Here is a 20,200-nt window from a genome sequence, read left to right as displayed (position 1 = left end):
CTGATCTTCCCTATGCCTATGCCCTCATCACCTGGGGAGGCTCTTCCTCTCCTGAAAGCAGAACTTCTTCTACACTCTTTTTTCCCTGGCAGAAAGAGGCTTCCAAATAAAAACAAAATTATTCAGTTTTGTTAAAGTCATTCCACTCCTCCGTGGAAAAACAAACACAAAGCAGAGGGGAAACATTTGAATTCATCACAACTTCCATGAGACAGAACTTTTTTTTATACTTCACAGCAGATTGTCTTTACAGGCAAAGAGGAAAGCTATATTATATGTTCTTTTCCTTAAACAAGCTTAATTTTTGAAGTGATGGTGTTAGCCTTCTCACTCACTAATTTAAGCTTCCCGCTTGCCAGAGATAAACGTGCCTTTTAAGTTGTTTATATTAGCCTTCCCCCTGTTTTAATCTTTGATTCCACACTTGCAATACATCACTGACTTCAGAAGGCTCTGTGTGATGCAGAATCACTTGCATAGAATGGGCTTTATATTTTTTTCCAGAAAATTCAACTTTAATACTGATTTAAACGTATTGCAAAATATATCTTCAAAACCAGAAGTCACTTAGTTCTAAGAATTCCAGGAAATGAAGTCTCAAAGATCACATAGCCATCTTTTAAGAACCAAAAAATCTGTCCTTAAACAAGTTTTCCGTATTTCAAGGAAAGCAGATTGTGGAATATTTTTATTTATTAATACATTCGTTCTCATAGTTATGCTTTAACACAATCATGTTGGCTTTAACCAAATGATAAAACCCATATAGCTTCTTCTACCCATCTCCTATCACTTTAAAGAAGGAAAATTGGAGAGCAGAGTGATTGCAATTAGTCACAAGAAAGTCTATAAAGACATCCCTGGATAGAGGAAGCATTCCCTCCTCTATTTAACTTAAAAATAGAAAGCTAAGAGACAAACTGATGTGACAAAGCAGTCATGACAGAGCAGAGATACAGCTGGGCTTACAGGAATCAGCTGGGCGATTTAGCCAAGCATGTGTGTTGCAGGGGTGGGAAACAGAAGTATCCAAGTATTCAGAAAGTAGCTACTAGCTCACAAAGTTAGAGGAAGAAAGAGTTAAAGGAACCCATATAACTTTGAGAGAGAAATCAGAAGGAGGTTCAATAGTGAAAAGAGAGATCCTAGCCAGGGAACTCTTATTTGTTACAAATTTTAAGTTTGTGGCAGCAAGGGCTTGTAGAGGCATCACAAGACTCGAGCGTACACCTGCAATGTCAACTGGAAATCAAAGAGATGTGATGAACAAAGTGACTGAAATATATTTAGTGAGGTATAACCAATAAAAAAATTTTTTGGAGGGGGGAACATGACTAAATACATCTCCTGTTCCCACCTCACCTAATGAGGGATGAAGGCTTTAATAAAGAAAGATGGAGGAGAGAGCAACGCAGCTACCAGACAGTAACTTCTGTTTTCCCTCTCCCAACACTCATAAGCTAGTTCTGTCCCACTGAATTCCTGGAGTCAGCAAGGATACAAATAACAACATCTAAAGGTATTCCAGGTTCTTTGATAAGGACACAGTAAAGAATTTAAAAGATTTATCAACATGTTTCCATTTCCTTATTGCAGAAAAACTAAGAATGGGCAAAACAAGAGTTGCAAAGGATAGACGTTTTCCAGCTCTAGGAAAATACTAAGTGACACAAGCACAGCTGCTGCCCCTGCCAGTTCAGGCCAATGGTACAGCACAGCGGGTCAGCGCCAAGAAAAGGAGCAGTTCTGGGCCAGCGCGCAGGGAAGAAGCGTAGAGCTTAAGGACAGCGAGGTTGCAGATTAGGATGTGGAAGCCACAAAGAATACGTCTTAGAAAAGGCATCTGCAGGACCAGTTCATCCAGTGTTCTCCACCCCGCTTGGCGTAACATGGGTGTCAGGAGTAAACAAGCAGCAACATTAACAACTTTCTAACTCAATTCTCTGGCAGCTGCTGGGAAGATGCACGATGGCTGTGAGAGTTTCAGGGTCCAGCAAGCACAAGACACAACAGCTACTGCAAACACAGACCCAGCAAGGCCATCACAGCGGACGGGAAACAACAGCAAAGCTGTCTTACTTTCGTTAGGCAGCTCCTCCCGCTCCAGGTCGTCGAGGGGGGCCGAGGTGCTGCTCCCGCTGTCGTCCAAGGTGAGGATGAGGGGAACGTCATCGTCCATGCTCACCGCCATGCTGCCCCCTTGGCGGCTCCCGCTCCAAGGACTTCAAATAACGCCCTCCGCAGTTCCACGTGTAAAACGGTTTGGTCAAAAACTTTCTCCAGAAAGTCTTCCATCAGGGGCGTCTTCTAGACACAAGAACACACAGATGTGAAGCCATCTGCAGACACCACGGCTCAAAAAGGGTCCAGTCACCCGCTTTCAGCGGGCGCTGCAGGGCGCTAGATCAACGGCGGCAATTACCCAAAAGACTCGCTTTACCGAGTCACCCGGGCCCACCCGGTCCTGCCAGCGGCGCCCAGCACCGGAGCGGCAGCAGCCCGGCACCGGGCGCAACCCACGCGGCGTGCCCGCAGGGGCCCCCGCCGCGCGCGACCCACCTGGCGCCGCAGGGTGACGCGTGTCCCCGCCGCGCGCGGCTCGCTGCCCCGGCGCGCCCGGACGGCCCGGCTCCGCGGGCGGCGGGGACGGAGGCAGAGAGCGGGGCCGGGCGGGGGGCGCCCACATGAAGCTCCCGGGGACGCTTCTCCCGAGCGACGTCTCGGAGTCACGACTCTCTTCGAAAAGCGGGGGGGGGGGGATAAATAACGTTAGTAAAGCGCCGTCCGAGGCGGGACGACGCGGCCGCTCGCAGCCGGGCCGCCCGCCTCCTCCCGCGGCACCGGGCCCCCGCCGCGAACCGGCTGCGTCGCCGCCGCCGCCGAGGCCGGGCGCATCCCCCGGCCCCGCCCCGCGCCGGGAGCGCTGCCCGCCCGCCACCGCCCCCCCCCCCCCGCTCCGCCGCCGCCGCACCGGCACCCGCCGCCGTCCCCGCCGCCGCTCGCCTCAGCGCCCGGCGCGGCCTGGCCCCGCCCCCCGCCGCGCCCCATTGGCTGCCGCCAGCGCAGCCTCGCCCGCGAGAGGCCGAGCCTCCCGGCGGCCCGCCAATCGGGGCACGGCGCCCCTTCTGCCCCGCCCACCGGCGGCCCTCCGCCCCGGGAAAAGCATCCGGATTATTCCCCGCCTCCTCCGCTCTTGGCCTCGCCGTTGGGTAGCGGCGCCGCCCGTCTCGGCGAGCGCGGGCGCCGATTGGCCCGGCGCGCCGGGGGCAAGGCGCCCCGCGGAGCAAAGGCGCGCCGGCGCCATTGGCTGCGCGCGGGGTCGGAGGTGAGCGGGCGGTGTCCTAGCAACGGCGGGCGCCGCCTGCCCCGCGCCGGCGAGGCGGCCGCTGCGGGACGGGCGTTTCCTGGCGGGCGGCCCCGGGCCCGCCGGGGCCCGCCGGAGCCCGCCGGGGCCCGCCGCCCTCTGCCTCGTTTTCCGGGTCCGAAGTTACGCGATGAGAGATCCCAAAAGCAGCTCGCAAGATCCGGCCGAGAGGCCCCCGCGAGCCGCGTCCCGAGCAGGCGGAGGAACGGCGGGCTGCCGGGGCCGGAGCCCCCCGGGGCCCAGCTCCGCACCGTCACCCGGGGCACCGGGAATCAGAGCCGGCGCGCGGAAAGGGACGGCGGCGGGGGGGGGGGTTAACCCTGCCGCGGGGCTGCCAGGCCAGGCCAGGCCAGGCCGCTCTGCTAGCGCCTGGCAGGGCGCGTGCGCTGTTTTCCGGGGCGTACCTGCTCCGCCGTAACGCTCTGCTTACTCCTGCGGCAAGCAGCCCTGCAGCAGCACAGTTGCAACCACCAAGGAAGCAGCTTACTCGCACGAGCTCCTTTTCTGCGCATGCACTGCCTCAGCTCTGAAACTGCCTCCTCAAAGTGCCATGACACTCTAGAAAGCTTGTGGTCTAGGCAGAATTCAGAGCAGCCAGGCTACTGTAAAACACGCAAGTCACGCGCTGAGAAACAAGGGAGCTGGTACGGGTTAGCAGAGCAAATGTAACACTGGCTGCAAATAAAACCTTTTATAGTTTGTTTGTAGCACCCTGTGGCTGAGTGCAACTAATTTGGGAAGCAAAGCGGTTCTCAGACTGCCTGGTAGTTTGTTAAGAGATGCAAACCAGGCAACCAGAGATAAGTCAAATGCAGAGGATGTTTGTTTTAATCACAGTGCTGAGCACATAGAAAAAGAATAAGAGCAGCAGCAGGCAGGAGTCCTAGCTGGGACTCCAGCTTCTGGCCTGAGAAGAGTATCAGACAGGGTGAACTTGGAGCTAGAAGAACATTTCCCCCTCTCATTTTACTCCTGCTTTGTGTTTGCTTCAGATGAGCACTGGCCGCCTACAGCACACACCAGTGTTGGAGCATCTTTCACTCTTGCACTGAACTGTGCAGCTCTGGTAGAACAAGCTGGCAGAGGAACTAGACAGTTGCAAAGTGGCAGAAACACAGTACAAAATCCAGGTGACCCTTGGAGACACCTCTCTCTCCCTGAGGCTGTGATTCAGCCTCAGCCAGCCCTATGCTGTAAACCAAAGAATTCTCTTTTCCCTTAGAGAACCCCCAAATCAAGGGCAACAGATAGCTCAGCTGGAGGAAGGTTTTCAGAAAGAAGAGGTATTACACTGAAGTGTAATGATGTGGGAGGTCAAAGCTACATTGTTTTCCATCTCAGGCTACTTCCCACCAAGCTTCAGGTGTCTGCGAGGTCTGCAGGTAACACATCCTGCTGTTTGTTTCAGAAGCAGCACAGAGTGGAGCTGGACACAGAGCACTGAATTCAGAAGAATGAAGTAGACATGGGAGCAAAACAGGTATCCTCTTTAAGCTGCCTGGCTCTCCTACCAGGTGGTGTATCCAGGTAGATCCCTGCCCAAGCAGACGTGCAGCTTACGCACAGGAATGTATGGCAGTGAGGGGCAATCCACCACCCAGGTTTCGCACGGGAAAGTATCTGTCCTGCCTGAGCGTTAGGGAATTCTCTGCTGTTTTTGCTTTATGGATGGTTACATCAGTTGCTAGATCCCACAGTAACTGGAAGCTGATGAGCTACCTCATTTTGTCAGACACATCCACCTGCTGTTAGGGAACGGACTCTCGTGTCAATCCTCAACCCTGCTGTCTCCATCTAGCGTCCAGATCACACTCCTGTTTCTCTCCCTGCCCACTTGAGAGAATTGCAGATTTAACAGCTTGCATGTCACTGTCCTAACATCCAAATTAAGCTTAACAGGTTTAGATTCATGTCATCACCCCTAATGCCTCCTCTGAGAAGACTCTAATTGCTTTCATGTCCTTACACTTTTTAACCAGATGAAGAAAAGCTGCTGGATTACCAGCAAAGCAAAATGTAGGAAGGGTCCTGAAAGCTTGCAGCTAATTGTAAGGAAGGATCCTCACCTTGTCAGGTTTTTAATAACGTCAGGGTTTTTTGGCTTCCTGTCTGCTAGGGTGGCTAGAACACCAAGCCTGAGTGGGGTCATGGCAGAACTTGCTGAGGCAGACGCATGTCCACACTGCTAGTTTCCCCAAACGTCCTCCCCGACGTGGCCCACTTTAGTGTGCTAGGAAAGGAATAAACAGCTGATGAGTGCCACCAAAACTACCCGTCCTTGGCCTTCTGCAGGCTGCCGTGGCCTGGTTCTTCCCACTCTCCCCACAGTTTACATGTTAGCTGGGCTTCAGTGCCGCTCTGATGTAACCTGCTTCTCAGCAAAGCTCCTACCTCAGACTTTGCTGCCTCTTAACTGCAGAAATGTGGCTTTCTATTCCAAGCACTGGCAAAGCAGGCTCTGACCCGTGGGTGTATTACTTGTTCAGAGCCCCTCTCTGAGCAAGGATGCTGTTTGCAAATCCCACTATGGTGGGATTTTTCAAAGGAGCATGAAATTATTAGGATCTGGAACCTCTTGAGATCCCCATCCAGGCATGTTTCCTGTTTTGATCTCTTTGGAAAGCCTGTTTAGCAGCCAGTTGTAGTTCTACCTGGATTTTGGATAGGTAAAAAGGATCCCTACCCAGGGATTTACAGGAAGGACCTGTAGGAGGCCCTCAACTTGCAATAAGTAGTGGCTGCTGGCTTGCCAGGCTGAATGAGAGGCACTTCACGTGGTCCACACCAGAGAGAAGGCCCAGCTGGCCTCAGAAGAGAAACATGCTGTACTTACCTACTATTCCCAAACTGGCGAGTAGCACAGAATATGGCAGGAGAAGAGCAAGAGGGATGTGAGGGAGATGGTCGTGATGAGAAGGAGATTGCCATGTGCATCCAGAAACGCCGCCTGGCCCAGACAATCCGCAAGTCGAAGATGAAGAAGACAAAGAAGGGAGAGGGCAAGAAGGACAAGAAATAAGCACAAAATCCATCCTCTCCTCTAGTCTCTCCTCCCAGCAAGTCCGCTGGCTCCCCTGGGGCTCAGCTCCCAGATTATAAGCATCAGCTGAGAGAGCTTTTGCACTCCTGGAGCCAGGGCTGGCTCTCAGGCACAGGGAACGTCAGAGCAGCAGCACAGTGTGTCTCACCCTTCTAGGCTGAGCCCATTGCCATTCAAAAGAGGACGTCTCTTGCCAAAGGACCGGGAGTGCAGATTCCTGGCAGACCTTCCTCGCTTCAGTCCCCATGCCCTTTGTGGGCTTGTGTGAGTCAGGGCCCAGTTCTGCTGTTACTGAAGGTGGCAATAAAATCATGCCTGGGGCTGAATGATGCCCTTAGCCTGACTCAGTTTCTCCTTGGGTGTATTTGAGAGCGCTTTTTCCTTGGCATGGGAGGAAGCTGCAGGAACTCATTACTTTTCAGTGTGGAAGAGGCTGAGGCATCCTGTTCCCCCGACATGCCATGGTTCCAAGCAAGCGGAGCACTGCAGCACCCGCTCTGGCAGGACACTGACGGGAACCCCTTCCTCTCCCCACTCCCCAGCAAAACCCCGACTGGGCGTCATCCCGACAGTTTGCAGCCAGGGCCATGGGCAGGGTGGGATGTGGCACAGCCCAGCTTGGGCTCTGCTCCCAGTCCTACAAATCACTCCCTAAGCCAAGGAGCAACTATTTTATTTTCTTAACCTTGTAACAGTTTGATACCATTGAGCCCTTTATTTCGCTCCCAGCTAGGGCTGAAATCAGCCACCAATTCAGATGATCACGCAGTACTATGTTATATATGTTCCATTTTCTTGGGAAACCAGATTGTGCTATGCGCTACCATAAGGGCCAACCTGGCCCTGGCACCTCCTCTCACATATTCTTTCTGTTAAACAAGCAGCATTTTTTAGGTCTGACTCCAGTGATTCCTCTGCATTCCCCAGCTTCCATGGTTCATCACTGCAGCTTCCCTTCCCATAACAGCACAGCGACCCCAGCTGCAAATCCCAAGTCACCTGGCCGAGTCCTTCATCTGCCTCCCTACCTCTATTCATAAAGGGGCACCTAAAGAAAAAAGGACCGAGTTGTTCTTTCCCACCTAAGGAATGGAAATGGAGGATTTGTATTAGCTGTGCCCAAGGCCTGAACTCACCATGAGGCCAAGAGCACACAGCAACGCCCCACGCACCAAACACAAGGCCCCAGCAGATTTGCCTTTGATCATTTATTTGTATGCAAGCGTGGCATCGCTGTGACAGCACCTCACAGCGTTCAATAAGAATCACAGAATTTTTGTGTCCAGTCAGCAAAGCCCAATCCCAGGTGGCTGCTGAATTCACCAAGATAGGTCCTCACTCTGCCACACAAACCCATCCACTGTAAGAGCATCCCGCCATGAGAAGGACGTAGGGCGATGCCATTTCTCACCTCTCTGCGTGCTCTCCTTTCTCTTTCCTTGGCCAAAGGGACATTTTCATCTGGTTAAAACATTAAAGCGTTGATAAATGCAGCAAGTCCAGCAGAGAGCCCCCAAGATGGTCAGGGACTGGAGCATGTGCCCTGTGATCAGAGGATGCAAATAAAACCATCTTGTTCAACCTAGAGAATGAAGGTTTTGGGGGGATCTCATAGCAGCACCCACAAGGAGGTTACCAAGAAGATGATGCTAGGCTCTTCGCTAAGGTGCACGACAGAACAAGGCAACGGACAAAAATTGCAATAAGAAAGGCTCTGGCTGGATACAAGCAAAAACCTTTTCATCGCAAAGACAGCAAAGCATCAGAACAGGGTGCCAGAGACGTTGTGCAGTCTTGATCCTCAGTGGTTTCCAAGACCCAACTAGATAAAGCCCTGAGCAACCTTGTCTCACCCCACTGCTTTGAGCGGTTTGGACTAGAGATCCCCTGGAATCCCGTCCAACCCAAATGATGCTGTGACTGCATGCAACAGGCAGGATGAAGCCAGACCCCTTTATCCCCAGAAACAGCTAGCGGAGGTTCCTGTCAGGGCACCAGAAGACCTGAATTGCCCTGTCCATCCAGACACTGCCTTGCTCTTCCGGTCCAAGAGCCCCCCTGCACTCGGGCCCAGCCCCCCATCCTAGCCCAAGCTACGCAGTAGGTATACCTGCGTCCAGGCCTGTCTCCTGGCTGGGCCCTGCACCTACGCTGTCGGCAGTCCTGTCTCCTGCTCTCCTGACTGCACATCCTGGACAGAAGCAACCTCGTTACCTCGCCTCATTTGATGATCACTGGACAGGCATTGAAAGCTGTTATGACCACAACGGCTGTCCTGCTCGGGTGCTGCGGGAATGCGCCCTGCCCAGGGAGGTCGTTCGCTGCCTCACCGACGCTGTGGTCTCTCTCAGCTCCTGGCTCGTCCTCCCTGGTGGAGGAGCCCCCCATCTCTCTCAGCTCCTTCCCTCGTTTGCGGCCGCAAGAGGCTCCAGAGTCCCTGGAGACTTACTCATTGGGATGTCAGATCCCCCTTGCGGGTAAGTTAGGGGTGTATTTACACAGATAGGGACTTTTCCTGTTACTTCCAGGGAGGCTTGGGTTTGCAGACAACCGCTGCCTTGGAGTTCCTGGCAAAAGAGGGCGCAGACACGCTCTTAGACCGAACCCTCATCAGAGGGCTTCGGGGCGTCACGGGGGCTGACTGATGTTTATGCTTTTCTGTCTTGGGGTTGCTTGAAGCTAGTCGGAAGCTATCTGGAGAGGCGTTCAGCCGGGTGAGAGACTGGGAACGTCCTCTGCTGGGAGCACCCCGGCCTTCAGAGTCCAAATCACTCTCGGGCCGTTTCCAGATGTAGGACTTGCCCTTACGATCTGCGCCAAGGTCGGCTAGCACTGGTGATGCTGGGGCTTGTGGGTGGACAGCTCTCAAGGGTGTCTCCTTGGAGCGAGGAGAAAGGCTCGACTGGTTTCGGGAGGCGGATGACGGGCTCCAGAGCAGTGGACGAAGTTTGGCTACATCTTCTTTCTTCATCCAAGAAGCTGCCCAGGCCGGATCCTCAGGCTTGGTGCCAAACAGGGACTCATCGCAATAGGACGGAGTGTGACTTGTCAACCTTCACGGAGAAGCAAGGAGAGAAAGGCATGTTCATATTAAGGTGGGAAAAGACAGCAGCAGAGACCTAACTGCCATATGGCAGGGGAATCTGAAGGGGACAAATCCTTGCTCTTGCTCTGGATCAGAAGCTGAGCTTAAACCCCTCTCCAGACCCTCCCCAGGGCTGCTTAGAGCCAGCAGAGCCTTAAATAGGCTCCTGATCATTTGGACTGGAGAAAGGCAGACAGACAGGTTTTGCTATATTGCTTTACATGAGCTGCTGGCTGTAGAAATGAGTATTAGGTTTACTAGCCCATGGGCTCGCTGGGACTGATTTTCAGCAAAGCAGGTCTTATTGATGCCTAAAAACCCTTCCCCAAAATCCTGTCTGCCAGGAAAACTCCTCTATATGGGAAGAAACATTACAGGAAAAAAGGAAGAAACATCATGGGAATAGGGAAGAAATGCTACCGAGATGCCCAGACATCAGAGGGTCTCCAGCCACCTTTCAGAGGGGAAAGCCACAGCCATACTTGACATACACCGAGACAGTGAGTCAGGGGACACACCTGGACCATCTCCTGCCTCCTCCTTCCCGGGAGCTGCTCTGAAGGCTGGCGCAGAGACCAGGAGGGGCTCCCGCACCCCCCCGCACTCCCAGCCGAGGAACCCGACATGCCGCAAGGCTTCCAGCAGGCCTCATGGTAGAGGGAAGAGGCCGCTCACCTGTACTTGTTCCTTTTCCTGGGGGTGCCCTGCGGCGTGCAGGCGGAGGGTGCCACGGCCTCCGCTTTCCACCTGGCGCCGGCTGCAGGCGGGCTCCACACCAAGGGCCTCGCGGCACCGGCCTCATCTGCCCAGGGGGGCGCGAAGTCCGGCGGCGCCGGGCGAGCCCTCACTGGGCTGCCGAACAGCGTCTCGTCCACGTAGGACGGCCGAGCCTTCGCCCTGCGGCGGCTCCGGAGTTGTGGCTGGGGAGCTGGGCTGCTGGCGACGGCCGCCTTCATGGCTGGCGGGGACGCAGGGCTGCAGGCGCGCGGCAGGGCGGTGCAACGGAGCAGCAGGCGGTAACGGGACTGCAGGGGATCGGGGAATAAAAAGGGATTAGAGAGATCAGGGAAGGGAGATCCCCAGGGGCTGCCAGGGATAAGGGCCTCACTGGGGGGGAGAGGTGGGGGGGCATTGGAGCCCTGCCCGCACGGGCCCGGCCCTCGCTGGGGCCACGCGTCCCCACAGCTCCTCTGCCCTCCGAGCCCACTGCCCCCACGGCCGTGCCCGCCACCGCGGGTCAGTGCAGCCCTGCTCCCAGTCACCCCCCACCACAGCAGCCCCTGCCCCAGTCACCTCATCTATCACTGCCCCCATTCCAGATCCCCCTGCTCACCCCAAACCCCAGCCCAGAGCCCCCCAAAACCCCCCTGCTCACCTCAAACCTCAACCTAGAGCCCCCCAAACCCCCTGCCCACCTCAAACCCCAACCTAGAGCCCCCCAAACCTCCTGCTCACCCCAAACCCCAACCTAGAGCCCCCCAAACCTCCTGCTCACCCCAAACCCCAACCTAGAGCCCCCCAAACCCCCTGCCCACCTCAAACCCCAACCTAGAGCCCCCCAAACCCCCTGCCCACCTCAAACCCCAACCTAGAGCCCCCCAAACCTCCTGCTCACCCCAAACCCCAACCTAGAGCTCCCCAAACCCCCTGCCCACCTCAAACCCCAACCTAGAGCCCCCCAAACCTCCTGCTCACCCCAAACCCCAACCTAGAGCCCCCCAAACCCCCTGCCCACCTCAAACCCAACCTAGAGCCCCCCAAACCTCCTGCTCACCCCAAACCCCAACTTAGAGCCCCCCAAACCCCCTGCCCACCTCAAACCCCAACCTAGAGCCCCCCAAACCCCCCTGCCCACCTCAAAGCCCATCCTGGAGTTCCCTGAAGCCCCCAGACCATCCCAGTCCCCCCAAATCCTCACCCACCCCCCGCTGCTCCCACCTGGCCCGGGTGCGCTGGGGGGGGGGGGGGAGGGAGGAGGGGGGAGGCCCCGCCCCTTCCGCCGCTCCCGCCGCACACGTGGTGCCGCGGGGGCGGGGCCTCGCCGCGTGCTTCCGCCGCCGCCGCTGTCATGGCGCCGCCGCGCGCCCGCCGCCAGCGGGGCCGGCCCGGGCCCGGGGAGCAGCGCCGGGGGCCGCCGGTACGCGGGGCGGGGCGGGGCGGGGCGGGGCCCGGTGTCCCTAGTGCCACTAGTGCCCTCTCCCCCCGGGTGCCTCGGGTCCCCCGGGTCCCCGCGCTGATACCGCCAGTTCCCCTCGTGCCCGGTGCCCTCGGTGCCCAGTGTCCCCAGTCCCCGTGTGGCCGGTGCCCTCGGTGCCCGGTGCCCTCGGTGCCCGGTGTCCCCGGTGCCGATGTCCTCAGTCCCCGTGTGCCCGATGCCCTCGGTGCCCGGTGTCCCCGGTGCCGGTGTCCCCAGTCCCCGTGTGCCCGGTGCCCTCGGTGCCCGGTGTCCCCAGTTCCCCGTGTGGCCGGTGCCCTCGGTGCCCGGTGTCCCCAGTCCCCGTGTGGCCGGTGCCCTCGGTGCCCGGTGCCCTCGGTGCCCGGTGTCCCCAGTCCCCGTGTGCCCGGTGCCCTCGGTGCCCGGTGTCCCCGGTGCCGGTGTCCCCAGCCCCCGTGTGCCCGGTGCCCTCGGTGCCCGGTGTCCCAGCCCCCGTGTGCCCGGTGCCCTTGGTGCTCGGTGTCCCCGGTGCCAGAGTCCCAGCCCCCGTGTGCCCAGTGCCCTCGGTGCCCGGTGTCCCCAGCGCCAGTGTCCCAGCCCCCGTGTGCTCCCGCCAGCCCGGCCCGGGGCGCAGAGCGGCTGCCCTGCCCGTGCCGTCGGGGCACCTGGCCGCCCCACGGCGCTCACCGCGGTGCCCCCGGCCGCGGCGCCGTTCCCTCCGCAGGGCCCTGGGCCCGCGCTGCCGGCCTTCCCCGCCGCCGAGGAGGCCACCGCCGAGCCAGACACCCAGGCCATGGTGCGGGCGCAGAACAAGAAGAAGAAATCTGGCGGCTTCCAGTCCATGGGTGTGTGCGTGGCGCTGCGGGGGACCCTCGGAAACGGGGCCAGGTTGTGTCCGCTGCGCAGCCGCAGGGCCCCATCCTGGTCGCCTGCTCCATCGCTTGCTAACCTGTGTCTCCTCCAGGCCTGAGCTACCCCGTCTTCAAAGGGATCATGAAGAAGGGCTACAAGGTGCCCACACCCATCCAGAGGAAGGTGAGCCCCACCGGGGCACAGGGACCAGACCGGGGGCCATTGGGGTGATGGGCGCTGCCCGCGTGGTGGGCCCGCCCCCAGCAACGGTGCTGGGTGGTGAGGGCAGCGCCGCTGGGCTGTGTCTTGCAGACCATCCCGGTGATCCTCGACGGCAAGGATGTGGTGGCGATGGCGCGGACGGGCAGCGGGAAGACGGCCTGCTTCCTCATCCCCATGTTCGAGAAGCTGAAGGCGCACAGCGCCCAGACGGGGGCCCGAGCTCTCGTCCTCTCGCCCACCCGCGAGCTGGCCCTGCAGACCATGAAGTTCACCAAGGAGGTACCGGGACGGAGGCAGCGCTAGCGGAGCTGGGTCGGAGGGATGGAAGGCAGGCGAGGATGATGAGCTATCTGCAGAGGGTGAAGGCTATCCGTATCTCTTAGTGCTGCTGCTGCTGCTCAAGCGTTGTCCTTTGCCTGGGAGGATCTGTGCAGTGCCGGGGTTTGACTTGTGGCTTCCGCACACTCAGCCCACCCCATACTTAGAGGTTCAAGCTAATGCACAAAGAGAGGGAGGGAAGGGCAGGCAGAAGGAAAACACATTTGTCGGTGCCCTCATCACGTACCTGCCCGCTCCGGGGACACGCTGCTGCATCCGCAGCGTCTGCTGCATCTGCTGGAGTTGGGAGGGAACAGCACAGGGATTTGGTTTGATGCTGAATCTGCTTGTAATTCCTCTGTGTGTCTCCCTTACCCTGCAGTTGGGCAAGTTCACAGGCTTGAAGACAGCCCTTGTCCTGGGAGGAGACAAGTGAGTCATCCCCAGTGCTCCCACCAGCACCGAAACCCTTCCCCGAAACCCTGGGCAGCCCTGCTGGGGCTCCTTCCAGCACTTTGCCCATCCCACCTTCCCTGAAGTGTGCTGAGGGCTGCCAGAATCTGCCGCACGTTGGGACTGGGCATCACAGCGGCATCTGGAGCAGAGCTCCTGGGCCAGCTGGCCTGAAATTTCAGCTGTCCGTTAAGAGAGCTACTCCCTTGCTCATGCATGAGATCCCAGGGGTGAAGGGCTCCCCTGTGCGGCGCGGTGCTCTCCACGGCCTCTGGCATGCAGAGTGCAGCCTGGAAGGATCTAGCCTTTGTCCCATCCCTTGGGGCTGGCCCCCAGCTCTGCAGTCCCCAGCAGCTTGCCCGGGGACCCCTTGCGAAGGCAGGCGGGCTGAGCTGCCTCTCTGATGCCTGGCCCCATCTCAGGTTCTCTCCCCTCTCGCAGGATGGAGGACCAGTTTGCTGCGCTGCATGAGAACCCCGACATGTGAGTCTCTGGGGGACCTGCAAGAGGGTGCGCTTCCCTGTTGGTGTGGTGAGGAAGCATGTCCCAAGGAACGCTGGACGTGCACGTGATCCTGGGATCAGCTGCTGGAGCCAGAAAGGGCGCTACCTCCTTGGGACCCTCTCAGTTTCCTTCAGGTTACCCACCACCCTGTTGCTGACGGTCTGGTGTAGCCCTGGCAGGTCCTGGCTTGAGCCCTGCCAGGTGGCTAGTCCTGCTGCCAGTGCCATCCAAACACAACCTGAATTCCTCCCCTCCTTCTGTGCCACCCGAGGGTTGGCATCATGGAGGAGGTCCCTAGAGATAGTCCTGGTGTCCTGAGCCACGTCCAATGGACGTGTCCTAGGCCTTCTTCAAAGCATCTTTCTGTGTTCTTTGCATGGGACTAGGAGCCTCTGTCAGGTTTTTCTTGAGCCAGACTTATGCTGTGGCACCTGGGAGGGTGGGGGCAGACCTGTCCCATTCTGCTCCTCTACGCTTGGTCCCACAGAGAGGCCTCTCACTGGAGTACAGACCGGCCAAGCATTGCGATCTCTCTTCCTTGCAGAATCATCGCCACCCCAGGGCGCCTGATGCACGTGGCAGTGGAAATGAATCTGAAGCTGCAGAGTGTGGAGTATGTGGTGTTCGACGAGGCTGACAGGTCAGCGAGGGCCAGCGCCAGGGTCCCTGCTGAGCACTGCCTTCCCATTAACGTGCTCACTGGGATGAGGGTGGCTGGACTGTGGACTCGGGGGAGTTGCATGCCCCATGCTTGGGGTGAGCGATGAGTCGTTGCTGGAGGTAGAAGATGTGGAGGACAGGAGGTGCGGGGGAGGGAATGAGGTGCCTCGGCTGGGCAGTGCTGCTGGGCGGCAGCGCTGGGCATGGTGGGATGTGCCAAGACTTTGATGTCCTGTATCCCTTCCCCTGCAGGCTGTTTGAGATGGGCTTTGCGGAGCAGCTCCAGGAGATCATTGCTCGGCTCCCTGAGAGTCATCAGACAGTCCTCTTCTCAGCCACGCTGCCCAAGCTGCTCGTGGAATTTGCCCGAGCTGGTGAGGACCATGGGGTGGAAAGTGACTACAGGGGTTAGATTGGGGGCAGTCAGGTTAAGATTAGCTGCTAGTATTGATGGCCCTACCCTAGCTGGCAGTATCCCACTGGAGGGCTAGGGACAGGAACGTGACATACATGGGTCCGTGTGCAGACCGAGGACTGAGGAACCTGAGCTAGGCTGAAGCTGGGCCAAGTGGGTATTCTCAAGCCAAGGGGTAAGGCTAGTCCCAGCAGCACAGTGCAAAGTGTGACCATGTCCTACGTATGACCCGCATCCTACAGGGCTCACGGAGCCGATGCTGATCCGCCTGGATGTGGAGTCCAAGCTCAGTGAGCAGCTCAAGGTGAGAGGGTCTGGGGGGCTCAAGATCAGGGGTTACAGATGCCTTGTGCATCTCCTCTGCCATTAGGATTCCCCACACTCCGTGCAAGCCAGGGCCAGCGAAGGCCCTGTGGTGACAAGTAGACTGGCAAGGAAGAGGTGGTGACATCTGGTGTGGGGTCTGTCCGGCTGGCAGCTGCATGGCTCTGTGTCGTTCCTACCCCAAAGTTCTGTGCGGCCAGGGTAGCATGTGATCTGTCCCTAACCTGTCACCTAGGGTACAGCCCTGTTGGGGGGTTAAACATAAAAGATAACATAAAAGATGGGGCAGAAAATTTAGCACACTGGGGCTGGGATACTATAGCAGGGCTGAGAAGACCCCAGCCCTGGTGACTTGTCTCCTTGCGTTCAGTGTTGTGTGAATGCAGTTGAAGCAACGTGTAGGGAGGGACCTGGTGAGTGGACCAGGTAGCTGGGGGGTATCCCCAAGAGCATGGGGTCATGGAGTCTTAGAGCGTCAGGAGCTGGCTGAGCTCTGCTCTCTGTTCACAGCTGGCTTTCTTCCACGTACGCGGGGACGACAAACCAGCCGTGCTGCTCCACCTGCTCAGGAGTGTGGTGAAGCCCCAGGACCAGACCGTCGTCTTTGTGGCTACCAAGCACCACACAGAGTATCTCAAGGAGGCAAGTAGCATTTAGAGGTACCCAGTGGGGTTTGGGAGATCAGGGTGGGCACCCTATGGTCTCAGAGCCCTGGGAGCTGGGGGACCCTGTCTCTTGCCTGAGGGTACTTGACAAGGTAAGATCTGATCTCACTTCCTCCCTCTCTAGTTGCTGACGGCCCAGGGCATCCAGTGCACACACATCTACAGCTCACTGGATCAAACTGCCCGCAAGATCAACATCGCCAAGTTCTCCCAGGGCAAGTGCCCAGTGCTGCTGGTTACGGACGTGGCTGCCCGTGGGCTCGACATCCCCATGCTGGACAATGTCATCAACTACAGCTTCCCTGCCAAGGCTAAGCTGTTCCTGCATCGCGTTGGTGGGTACCTGCGCCCTGTGCAGGGGTCTTTGCAAACTGAGATCTCCTCAGGAGGATGGGGACAAGGAGGGGTGCAGCTGGGCTGTCCCTTGTTCCCTTTTTTGAGGGATCTCTGTATGCCCTGCTGGGAATGTCCTGGAGCAATCAAGTAATGTCCCTGCTATCTGGGCTGTAACTGTGAGGACTCCTCAGGGCAGCGCAGGAGCCTTGCCTTCCTGGCGCGTGCACTATGGGCTCCCCTCTCCACCTGGACCAGCTTGGGGCAGCTGCAGGGCGATGGCACTGCAATGGGCTCATCTTTGCCTCCTTCCCCAGCAGCCTGCTGCCCCTTGCTAGCCATGTCCACCCTGTAAATGCCATGGGCCAGCCTATGGCTCTGGCTCCCCAGGAAACCAGCAAATCAAGCTGGCACTGGAGCTGGTTTCCAACTCTTCTCCTCCTGCCAGGTCGCGTGGCTCGAGCTGGCCGGAGTGGCACTGCCTACTCACTAGTGGCTCCTGATGAGATGCCATACGTCTTTGACCTTCACCTCTTCCTGGGACGCCCTCTCATCCTCGCTGGTGCCCAGGAGATGCCCGTGGGTAAGGCGGACCAGGCCCTGCCATGCCCATCACAGGCATCAGGGAGGCTTCTGAGCACAGCTCTTTGCAACCAGGCGAGGTACAGCGGTGCTGGCCCTGTAATTGCTGGGGTTTTAACCTTGGCTGGCCTTGGAGCTCATGGTCTTGTGGTTGGCATTGCTGCTGCTCTGTCCTCTCTTATGGGCGGGGGATCTGCTTTTGATGTCGGGTGCAGCTGAGCAGTACAGGGTGCCTGAGGCTCTGAGATGCCCTGTGCAGCAGGGATCCTGATTTAACAGCGCTAATTTCCTATGCTTGTTACCTCTGCTCTGTTCGATCCTGGTTTGCTGCCACATGTTGCCATGATCCTGGGGTGGGTGGGAGAGAAACAGCAGTGTTCCTTGGGCCACAGATGCCGGCGGGGTCCTGGGCCGCGTCCCCCAGAGCCTGGTGGACGATGAGGAGTGCCTGCTTCTCACGGACCACGAGGGCTCGCTGGACCTGCAGAGCCTGCGCCGCGTCGCCGACAACGCCCACAAGCAGTATGTGCGGTCCCGGCCTGGACCCTCACCTGAGTCCATTAAGAGGGCAAAGGACCTGGATGTGTCCCAGCTGGGCATCCACCCGCTCTTCAGTGAGTGCTTTGGAGGTGCCAGGGAAGGGGGTGCCCCGTCCTCGTCGTGAAGGAGCTAACCTGTGCCTCTGTCTATGCCCACGGCACCCAGGCGCTCGTTTTGAAGACACCGAACTGGAGAGGCTGAAGTTAGTGGATAGCATTAAAACCTACAAGTCGAAGGCGGTGAGTTGATGCCATTCTCTGTCCTGTTCCAGGCCAGCCACCACCCCCAACAGGCAGCTAGAGGAAGGGGCGCCTGGCTGAGCCTTGGTCACCCCTGGTGCTCTCTGGGCAGTGGCAGAACTGACTCTCCATGGTGGGCTGTTGTGGGCACAACCCATATGCGGGGGAGTCATTGCCATGGTCCCAGGCCCTGCTGCTCTGGGCTGTCAGGGCGGCTCCCAGGGTTAGGATGGGAGCCAGCTGGTAAAGGAACTGGGTGGGAAAGTCCATCTATCCAGCTGCCCTCCCAGCCCCGTGCAGCTCACAGGGTTCCTCTCACTTTCTCTCCCCACGTTGCGAGCAGACCATCTTCGAGATCAACGCCACAGCCCGAACATTGGCCAGCACCGTGATGCGGTCAAAGCGGCGCCGTGACCATGCTCTCATCGAGAAGTACCAGCGTGGGCAGCAGGAGAAGCGGGCTGCAGCTCTCAAAGGGGAGGGGCTGTGCCCAGCCTTCCCTAGGTCTGAGGAGAAGGAAGGAGAGGAGGAAAACCTCCAGGTAATGGGGCAGGGAAAGAGGACTTGCTGTGGCTGTGGAAGCTGCTACCTGGCTGGTATCAGTTGAGTGCTGACTGGCCACTGGGCTATGCTGTGGATTTAGGGCTGGCATGGCAACTTCTAGGAGATCCAGGCATCAGGGTCCAGCGAGCAGGGGGACGTGCCCTTGCCACATGCTCTCTCAAACCCTCTGCCATCCTGTTCCAGGATGTGTTCTCCACCATGGTGGGTGGGAAGAGAAAACGGGGCCGGGAAGGAGAAGACAGCACTAGGAAAAAGCCGCAGCAGCCAGCACAGCGGGATGAGGACTTCTACATCCCCTACCGGCCCAAGGACTTTGAGAGTGAGAGAGGGTGAGTCCAGGAGGGCCCCCCTCAGCTCTCCTGCCCCAGCTGGTGGGAGGCATGTGGAGCTGCTCTCATACCTCTCTCCCTCCCCATGCAGGCTGAGCGTGGGTGGTGAGGGCAGCCCCTTTGAGCAGCAGGCAGCTGGAGCCGTCCTAGATCTCATGGGTGATGAAAACCACAATCTCAACAAGAGCAAGCAACTGCTGAAGTGGTGAGTGGGGTCTATCTGAGGAAGAGGATATCTATCTAGGCACTGGGGGGCTGGAAGGTGTACCCTGGGTGGGTATTGCTCTCCCCTTGAAGACAGCTTCTCTTTTTGGCTGTCTCACAGGGGCAGCTAGAGCTGAGATGCCCAGGGAGGAAGATGGGGGTGCTTAGTAGCCCCATATTCACGAGGCTCCCAGTCTCCCCCTTGTCTCACCACCCTCCCCTCCTTCACAGGGACCGCAAGAAGAAGAGGTTTGTGGGGCAAACGGGCCAGGAGGACAAGAAGAAAGTGCGGACAGAGAGCGGGCGGTACATCAGCAGCTCCTACAAGAACAACCTGTATCCTGCCTGTGGGCGCTGCCTATCTGCCTGTGCCACAGAGGGAGGCTTGGGGCTGAGGGTGAGCGCCAGCGGGGCAGGGGCCCCCATGGCTGCACCTGGGCGGAAAGCCGTGGCAGCCACTCGGTCTCACATCCTGCACCTAGGGCCGTGTCTACTGCCAGGCTGGGGATGGAGAGCTCCCCTGCCCCACGAGCTGGCCAGCACCAGGGCTATGGCTCCAAGAGGGAGGCCAGTGTTAGCCACCATTGGGGGTTAAGTGATGGGGAGTCACCTCATATTCCCTTAACCCCTCGGCCCAGCTATGAAAAGTGGAAGCAGAAATACAAGGTTGATGAGCGGGATGAGGAAGAGGAAGTAGAAAGAGGCGAGCAGATCAGAGGGAAGCACAGACAAGGGCAGGGTGAGTACCTGAACAAGTGATAGAGCCCCACATAATCCCCTCTGTGCCCCAGATACCTCATTGTGGCCTCCAAGTATCAATTTATCTTTGAACTTGGCTCTTCATCTATCCCACAGGGAACCGGCGTCCCCCAGCCAAGGGCAAGGTGCGCTCAGAGCTGAAGAACAAGCAGCAGATCTTGAAGCAGCGCAAAGCTGCGGCCAAGCAGCGCTTCCTGCAACGCGGTGGCCTCAAACGCCTGAAGGCCAGGAACCGGCAGCGGGTGCAGGAGCTGCGACAGATGGCTTTCGGGCGCCAGGCAGGTGCCACCAAGAAAGGCAAGCTCCGGAAAAGGTTGTAGGAGGCAGGGCTGTGCCTGGCACCACAGAGCCAAAGCAAAGGGCTTGGCTTCCCCCATGCCTGGACTTGGTGTCAGGAAAGACATTAAATAACTGGCTGGTTTTGTATCCTGCTTCTACTTTGGCCTTGTCACAAGCATCTTGCTGAGGATTAACACATATGGGTACTAGATCTTGGGGCCACGCTGGAGGGGGAAACTGCATGCCAGGCTCTAAGACCAGGCATGAGGCATGTGGCACCTCAGCTCTCACTCCCCAAACCTCTCAAACGCTGC

General features: G+C 58.0%; 3 protein-coding genes across 8 annotated transcripts in view; 1 reads left to right on the top strand and 2 right to left on the bottom strand.

The window, feature by feature from the left end:
• TPCN1 (two pore segment channel 1) overlaps positions 1-8,902 on the bottom strand; it is a 55,021-nt gene extending 46,119 nt beyond the window's left edge. Inside the window, exons 1-5 of one of the 6 annotated variants that reach the window (XM_062590474.1) lie at positions 8,515-8,898; positions 7,816-7,947; positions 6,198-6,311; positions 2,560-2,736; positions 2,080-2,307 (exon numbers count right to left, since the gene is read on the bottom strand). In XM_062590474.1, coding sequence (XP_062446458.1) covers positions 2,080-2,191 — 112 coding nt within the window. In that variant the 5' untranslated portion in view covers positions 2,192-2,307; positions 2,560-2,736; positions 6,198-6,311; positions 7,816-7,947; positions 8,515-8,898. Of the gene's footprint in view, positions 1-2,079; positions 2,308-2,559; positions 2,737-2,971; positions 3,038-6,197; positions 6,312-7,815 lie in introns of those variants that run through there. The other 5 variants (XM_062590476.1, XM_062590477.1, XM_062590472.1 and 2 more) reach the window with 5 other exon arrangements.
• Positions 7,596-11,437, bottom strand: RITA1 (RBPJ interacting and tubulin associated 1). Its single transcript, XM_062590478.1, has 3 exons — positions 11,428-11,437; positions 10,165-10,514; positions 7,596-9,457 (listed from the first exon to the last, which is right to left on the bottom strand). Exons 2-3 carry the CDS (start codon positions 10,443-10,445, stop codon positions 8,923-8,925), a joined length of 816 nt encoding a protein of 271 aa, XP_062446462.1. The 5' UTR covers positions 10,446-10,514; positions 11,428-11,437; the 3' UTR covers positions 7,596-8,922.
• Positions 11,438-11,555: 118 nt separating this feature from the next.
• DDX54 (DEAD-box helicase 54) lies at positions 11,556-20,033 on the top strand. Its single transcript, XM_062589912.1, has 20 exons — positions 11,556-11,626; positions 12,369-12,489; positions 12,609-12,679; positions 12,809-12,997; positions 13,419-13,468; positions 13,931-13,972; positions 14,538-14,633; positions 14,906-15,027; positions 15,311-15,372; positions 15,903-16,034; positions 16,182-16,392; positions 16,839-16,973; positions 17,365-17,586; positions 17,678-17,751; positions 18,095-18,292; positions 18,499-18,644; positions 18,736-18,849; positions 19,080-19,184; positions 19,487-19,587; positions 19,704-20,033. The coding sequence occupies exons 1-20, from the start codon at positions 11,558-11,560 to the stop codon at positions 19,925-19,927; spliced, it is 2,484 nt and encodes an 827-aa protein (XP_062445896.1). The 5' UTR covers positions 11,556-11,557; the 3' UTR covers positions 19,928-20,033.
• Positions 20,034-20,200: the final 167 nt, after the last annotated feature.

The sequence above is a fragment of the Rhea pennata genome, chromosome 17 (genome assembly GCF_028389875.1).
Source record: "Rhea pennata isolate bPtePen1 chromosome 17, bPtePen1.pri, whole genome shotgun sequence".
NCBI lineage: Eukaryota > Metazoa > Chordata > Aves > Rheiformes > Rheidae > Rhea > Rhea pennata.
The sequence above is the reverse complement of the archived record's forward strand: the minus strand, read 5'-3'. Positions and strand labels throughout refer to the sequence as shown.